The sequence below is a fragment of the Helianthus annuus genome, chromosome 8 (assembly GCF_002127325.2).
Source record: "Helianthus annuus cultivar XRQ/B chromosome 8, HanXRQr2.0-SUNRISE, whole genome shotgun sequence".
Lineage (NCBI taxonomy): Eukaryota > Viridiplantae > Streptophyta > Magnoliopsida > Asterales > Asteraceae > Helianthus > Helianthus annuus.
In genome coordinates, this window is record NC_035440.2 from 19,642,966 (window position 1) to 19,650,523 (window position 7,558).

The 7,558-nt window shown below is 35.8% G+C and overlaps 1 protein-coding gene across 3 annotated transcripts; it reads right to left on the bottom strand.

The window, feature by feature from the left end:
- Window positions 1–832: 832 nt before the first annotated feature.
- On the bottom strand, window positions 833–7,025 carry LOC110899113. Of its 3 annotated transcripts, XM_035976486.1 has the most exons (7): window positions 6,894–7,025; window positions 4,404–4,473; window positions 3,157–3,774; window positions 1,422–2,231; window positions 1,254–1,337; window positions 1,050–1,160; window positions 833–1,018 (listed from the first exon to the last, which is right to left on the bottom strand). In XM_035976486.1, exons 3-6 carry the CDS (start codon window positions 3,737–3,739, stop codon window positions 1,069–1,071), a joined length of 1,569 nt encoding a protein of 522 aa, XP_035832379.1. In that variant the 5' UTR covers window positions 3,740–3,774; window positions 4,404–4,473; window positions 6,894–7,025; the 3' UTR covers window positions 833–1,018; window positions 1,050–1,068. The 3 variants fall into 3 exon arrangements, with proteins under 3 accessions (XP_035832379.1, XP_022001684.1, XP_022001685.1); XM_022145992.2 differs by having other exon boundaries at window positions 833–1,160; XM_022145993.2 differs by lacking the exon at window positions 4,404–4,473 and having other exon boundaries at window positions 833–1,160.
- Between the last annotated feature and the right edge of the window lie 533 nt (window positions 7,026–7,558).

A 7,558-nucleotide genomic window follows, 5' to 3' on the forward strand; every position in this document is an offset into this window, starting at 1 on the left:
GGTATAGGGTATGACCGGTAGTCCGGTACTGGGTATTTTCCAGTATAAACCGGGTACGGGTATTGAGCTCAAAATGTATACCCTATCCATACTCTACGGGTAGGGTCGGGTTCGGTTATCGGTATAAAATACATGAGTACAAAAATAACCTGTTTTGGGCTTTTTTTTCTCGGGTCTAGTTCCGGATACATGGTTTTTCCCCTCTAGTAGTAGAGTTGAAAGGTAGTGGGCTTGACAAAACTGAAACATACAAATTTGGGCCATGCAAGAACTTTAAAGTATAAAGGAAGCATTATTACCCAACTTAACCCTTTTACATTGGGCCGATGTCAACCAAGTCATTTGTCAATCTGATACAATTAGTCAAGTTGACCCTCAAATATTGTTCGCCCATTGCTTGGTTTAACGAAGTGTGAGGCGCTCCAACGTGTTTTGGTCCCAAAATCCAAGGTACAGCCAAATAAGCTTTATTTATGACGAGAAACTGCATTTCTCATATGTTTCACACAAACCAATTTATCAAGTAAACCTTTCATAATTTATGCATCCCGTAGGTTGTTTTTACATATAAACCTCCTCCTACGAACCCTAATTTTGACCCATTGCGACCCAGAACTACATGAGGCACGCCTTCATTACCCTAACGTGTTTTCCTTGAAACCTTGTGCATTAGGCGCCCCTTTTAAAGCATTGCAATGCTGATGTATAAAGTTTATGACCCACAAGTTTTACCGAAATCATTAAAAGCGAATCATGAAGAACTGTAGATTACACTAAGGGATTCTTAAAACGACAATTTAAACTCACGTTACAGACCAGTGATATACCGAGATTAAAGTGCAAAACTGCAAATGAGTCATCATATCAAATTAGTTCTAAAGCTAACACATCAAGAACAAAAGATAACCAATGAAACCCAAAAATAACCAGGCATTACATAATGCAACTGATTTCACAAAATACATAATAATTTTGATATAAACAAAACAAATCCGAAAACGTTAAATTCACCTCGGAATTCTGCTGGTGAAGGCACCTTAATTTCCTACCTATTTGCACCTTTGGAAATCAGTTCTTTTGTTGTGTTATCGGGATTGGATTTCTGGTTAATAAAGGCGTCCCTAAGATATTTAATGCTTGCATTCTTTCCATCTCTTTTCCTGCAACAGAACAACACCTTTGAATATGAAATAAAACCGTAAAGATTTTAAGTTTCAATATCCCAAATTGATTGTAAAGTTTCTACATCATACCTTCTTCTATGGTTAACTGAATCGCTCTTTTCTCCAGCTCAACCGCATGTTTGCAAAGTTCCGAGGGTGATAAACGCACGAGCACTTCAGAAAATTCACAAGAACAAAACAAATCAATTAGCCTATCAAGCTCAACAGAAAGAAAAAAAAAATCAACTCTTAACATACATTGCGTATTCTCTCTATGATCAGATCCATCACATTGCTTGATAAAATTCTGCAAGCGAATAAATCGTTCTGCCCACTCTTCATCATTAGACTCTTTTAACCGAGAAACATATGGTTTTAAAGCCGTCTGGTTTGGCCCCACCAAAGAACCATTAAGCACATTCTTCCCGCTTATCTGGCCTGCTTCTTGCTGAATTTGGGTCAAACTTCCAGATTTTGGTTGACCCACATTTTTCTTTCGGTTTCCTTCAAATTCATGTGCACCGTTATTGGTCAAAATAGGAGATGAAGCATGGTCCGGTGCAACCCTTTTGGTTCCAATTGTTTTACATGCATCTGCAACCGGTTCTTTGTGAACTATGGTGGGCCCAGCTACACTACGTGTGGAGTTACTATTATCGTTCTGCACGTCTTGTAGCGCTGCCTTCTTGGTTGCTAAAACCGTTTTTTTATGAACTGAGGTGGGCCCAGCTACGTTACTATTATCGTTCTGCACGTCTTGTAGCACTACCTTTTTGGCTGCTAAAACCGGTTCTTTATTAACTGTGGTGGGCCCAGCTACATTACGTGTGAAGTTACTATTATCATTCTGCACGTCTTGTAGCGCTACCTTCTTGGCTGCTAAAACCGGTTTTTCATGAACTGTGGTGGGACCAGCAGCATTACGTGTGGAGTTACTATTATCGTTCTGCACGTCTTGTAGAACTACCTTCTTATTTGCTAAAACCGGTTTTTTATGATCTGTGTTGGGCCCAGCTACATTGGTCCCAAACTCAGTCGTGTTAATCTCGGAATTCGTCATTTTGATACCTGTTGACAAGATCAAACGTACCAATGAAAAACAACAAAATGACAATCTAGACACAAAAATACCAGTTTTTTTAGGAGTGTGAATTTCTGACACGAACCGAAAACACAACACGAACCTAACACGAAATTCACAGGTTTGAGTTTAGTCTAAACGGGTTCGGGTCGGTTTCAGGTTGAACTCGCGAACCTGTTTAGCTAGAGGGGACAGGTTTTGGTCAACCGGTCGCAGGGGCGTAGCTTTGAACGGACGGGTGGGTGCACCCGCCCCCACCAATGTTTCAGTTAGAATTGTAATCTTTCCGATTTTTCGTCCGAAAATTTTAACATTATATAGGTCCGCCCCCGCCAATTATTTTGCTTAAAAATCCCCTGCCTTTCCGCCCCCTCGAAACTTTTGGGCAAGCTCCACCACTGACCGGTCAGGTTGGCGGGTTGACCAGTTTAACCCATTTATATTGTATTTTATTTTTTACAATATGTTTTATGTCATACTTAAATTGTGTGTGCATTTTATGCTATAATTATAACTTAAAAAGAGAAATTGACATAGGATTTTTTAACTAAAATGGAATTGCATTATATACATTTGGGTTTTCTTGTAGTAAATTTTCAATTTTAATATATTAATTTGAGAAAAAAATAAAAGAATAAAAAAATTAGGGTTGAACGGGTCGCTTTCGGGTCAACCCACGAATATTTGGGTCGTGTTCGGGTTCATGTGTATGACACAATTTTCGTGTTCGGGTCGGGTTTAACCCGTCAATCCGCTAACACGACCCGTTTAGCACCCCTAGTTTTTTTTACTCATGAAATTACAGAAACATGTGCTAATTATAAAATCACCACAAATAAGAACAATATCAAGCGAATGAAGAGTAGCTGATTGCTAATCTTCAATTTAATAGGGACGTGTTCTTATAAGAACCTGAGTACCGCAAAATGCATTTGTACAAAGTGCGCTCCTTTCGTTTTTCAGCGTCAGCCGAAGTATTATCATCGGTCAGAGGTTGTGTACTTTGACTGCCGTTTGGAACACATCTTCCGTTCCATTTGCGTTTAGCATAATATCGTTTATTGCGCTCCTTTCGTTTTTCAGCCGAAGTAAGTATCAAAGCCTCTCTTCGCATTCGTGGTATTGGCATTTGTGGTATTTGTGGCAGTTCTTTCATTTGTGTCATTTGACTACTATTAGTTTGTAAAGTTCTTTGAGGCATCCTTTCTATTGATAAATCACTTTGAGAGATATCGCCGGTACCGACGTTTAATGCTTTATAAGCATAATATCGTTGATGATACGGTTTTCGTTTTTCAGCGAACGTAGATGCAGTTGAGGAAGGTAAATCACTACAATCTTTTGGTTTCCCGTCATCCATACAATCTTTTACTACTTTGTTTTTCTCTTTGCGTGAAAGATAATATCGTTTATTATACAGTTTTCGTTTTTCAGCGTTCGTAGATGCGGTTGAGGAAGATACATCACTATGATCTTTTGGTTGCTCGTTAGCCATTGTGAATTGAAAAATACCTTGCTAAAAATAAAGGCCTGCAAATATAGTACAATAAAATATCGAAAAACAAACATAAGAGTCGCAATAATATAAATTCAATTAGACTCATACTATCTGCAACAATGTGTCATTTTAATGCAGCATTACTAAATTCTTATTTTTATATCAGATTAATTAAGAAAATAATATATTAAATAACCTACTTTACTTGCATTCAACCAAACACATAGGAATCATTTTGAAAATATCGAAACTGGATTTCTATGAAATCATGAGCTAACGAAAATTATTAAACTACATAAATCATAATTATAATGTTTATCAAATACAATTCTGAATTAAATATTAATTTGATCACAGAACTGATTTCCGTTTAAAAATACTAATTATTTTAAACCATTTATATATACTAATTGTTTTTGCGGTAATATAGTGGATTAAAACACAGTGATGGAAATTAACTAAACAGACTGAAGACTTGATCAAATCAAAATAACACCCAACTTCTAAACAATTAATATTAAGATGTGTATGCATACTAAAGTTTAAAATTAAATAAACAGCAAGTTGATTCACAAAGATAAGTTGAAAAGGAACACGTAGCTTAAAATAAAAAAAAAAAATTCAATCATAACAGAGTTTAGAACTTAAAGTATTAACGAACCTGATGCTTAGCAGGAGCAAAATTTTAAATTGATTTGTTGAACTCAAGTAACCGGCGATGAGAAGTTAACCTAAGAAGATCACAATACCGGTTGAGTAAGTGGTGAACACTTCTAAAACAAAATTCTGATATCAATAAATAGTACATACATTTTTCGAACCACAATTGAAACAATTGAATCCTATGCTATGCAGTTAATGCGGTAAAAAATCGGATATCAGTCAAGGACCGATATTTGAGAAATATGTTATCGCGGTGGGATATCGGCAATTTTAATTTCATGCAGAATTTATATATATAACAATTTAACCCTAACAATTCAGTATACTCTCCTACCGTTAACAAATTAACCTTTTGCAACTTGCAAAACACTAACAATTGTAGCAAGTAGAAACTTGTTAAGACTTAAAACACTAAGAATTAACAACTAAGACTTAAAACACTAATAGCAGCAATAAGAAGAAAGACGAATGGTAGAACTAAGAAGATAGGTACTGACATTGGGAGAATCGGTGATATGTCGGTCAATATCGCCGATAATATCGCCGATCGGTACCGAAATTTGACACCGATGTTCTACATGGGGACCGATAACCGATAGATATTAACTGCACAGCTTACAAGTAAATTGCAGGAAAGAAAGAAAGAGAGACGGCACAAGATAGTTATACTTATAAATAGATTGGAAGTTTTTAAAACCAAGTTTGGCTCCCAAAGAAGAAAGCCCAACAAAAGGTCAAGTCTTCCTCTTTTGAATATTATTTTGGGGTTGATATAATACTCATTACAATCATTTAAAAAGGACCTTTTTAGTGGTGGGATGGATCCTCTTGATTATAAAAAATATATATATTTTTTTGTAATTAAAAACGAAACATAGACATCGTTGATAACCTTTGTAACTTTAGAAGTAGGGCTGCAAACGAACAAACAATTCAGTAAACAGTTCATGAACCGTCCGACGGGAGGTTCATTTAATTTCGTTCGTTAAGTTAAATGAACGAACATGAATAGAGGCCGTGTTCATGAACATTTAGTAACGTGTTCGTTTGTGTTCATGAACATTCGTTAGGATTTTTAACTATTATATTTACTTAAATACTTCCCACTAAAAAAATATTTAATAGATATTAGTGTATTGCATATTATTCGAAATTTAATATATGTTAATTTTTTCTTCGTTCCTGCTCATCAACGCTTGTTTGTGTTCATTTGTGCTCATTACCTAAAATTAACGAACGAACACGAACAAAAAATCTCATTCGATAAGTGTTCATGAACACTTCGTAAACACAGTTATTTCCTTAATGAACACGTCCTTCGGTTCATTTTAGGGGTGAGCTCGCCAGCTCGGTACCGAAAGTAGATCCCGAAAATCACCAAAATTGGGTACCGGTATCGGTACCTTGGTTTAACAAAAAGCAAGAAGGCGCACAAAAGTGACGAGGTCTAAAATGAGGCCCAAAGCACAAAAGCGGTGGGCTTTTCGTACCCGAGGCGCAAGGAGTTTCTATAAATTTTTATACATATCCCATAGGCTTTTAGCATCCCTTATCCAATACATCGCTATAAAATGAAGTTTATATATGATTTTACCTACATGTACAAGCCAAAAAAACCTATTGATGCATAAAAACAACACAAAAACACCCAAAGTACATGAGGTGCGCGCCTCAGACCCTAAAAAAATGCGCTTAGTGGAAAGGGCGTGCCTCTGGTGACCTGAAGCGCTGAGGCCTGCGCCTAAGCGCGCTTTTTAAACCTACATCGGTACCACAAATATGCCCGGTACGGTATTTGAAGGTAAAAATCGGTAAAATACCGGTACCGTACCGAACCGAAAGTACCGATCCCGAAAACGCCAAAAAGTGGGTAGCGAATTGGAACTGAAAATCATTCAGTACGAGACATACAGCACCGATACCGGTTCGGTTTCAGGATTTGGTACCATTTGCTCATCCCTAGTTCGTTTGCAGCCCTAATATAATGACAGTTTAGACAAAAGAATCCCAATTTCTTTACTCATTAAGAAATTACCACAAATAAATAAAAAAAATATCAAGAAAATGAAGAATAATTAATAATTAATGACTAATCTTCACTTAATTAACAGCAAAACTAGGTTAACTTTTAACCAAATCAGATTCCGTCAGTTTTTGATAATCATAATCGATACTAACACAAATTAATTTACAAAAATAGCTAATTATCAACCAATCAAGCAGATCGAGACTCAAAAAATGCCCTAAATACCAAATTAAACATTCTTCTAATTAATCACTAAATAATAACAGCAAGAATAAACAATAACAGAAACACAGGCTTCAAATCACATATAAATTCAAATCAAGTAGCAATTAATTTAGTTAAGGATCAACTACTACGGCATATTTACAACAAAATTGAAGGAAAATCAAGTTGATTTAGGATTTAAATAAGAATTAAGCGGTGTTTGGAGTATGAATAGTGAATTGAGAGATGAAAAATTACCAGAATTAGGAGAAAATGGTGGGATCGGAGAAGGAGAAAAAATTAAGACGGCGTAAGAGATTGGGTTTGGGGGTTTTGAAAGTTTGGCTCCAAAGGAAGAAAACCCAAAGGTCAAGTGTGATGATACCTACTTTTTTTTTTTTTTTTTTTTTGAATTTTCGATTTTGATTTGATTCTTTTAGTTGTGGGACCCACTTTCTTTTTATTTTATAGCGAAGAGTACGGACGGGATCAGTACACTACTCGTATTTGTACGGAGAATATTGGTACTGAATTTGAACAAAATTGGATATTGAATATTATAGTATGGTATAAGTACAGGTATTGGTACTGGTATTTCGGTACAGTACTCGTTTTAGTACCACTTTGTTTTTTTATCTTCAAGCATTCGTATGGTACCAAATAGGTAAAATCGATACGGATACGAAAACAGTATGAGTAACAAATAAGGTAAAATAGGTACGAGTAGTAATACAATATGAATACCAAATAAATAAAATCGATACGAGTACCATAATACGAATAAAGCATAATATCAAATTCATTCTATATAAAATTCAGTACCAATACTATTTTTCACCTGTATCGGTACCAAATACGCAAAATCGGTATGGGTATGAGTATTTAGGGCAAAAAATCTCATCCCTATTCACTAGTGTTAAATT

Excerpts from the sequence above, each read along its gene's own strand:
- LOC110899113 (XM_022145993.2), bottom strand. The coding sequence starts at position 3,739 with ATGGCTAACGAGCAACCAAAAGATCATAGTGATGTATCTTCCTCAACC. Across the intron at positions 2,232-3,156 it reads ATGCATTTTGCGGTACTCAG|GTATCAAAATGACGAATTCC; the intron begins GTTCTTATAAGA and ends TCTTGTCAACAG. Across the intron at positions 1,161-1,253 it reads TCAGTTAACCATAGAAGAAG|GAAAAGAGATGGAAAGAATG; the intron begins GTATGATGTAGA and ends GTTCTGTTGCAG.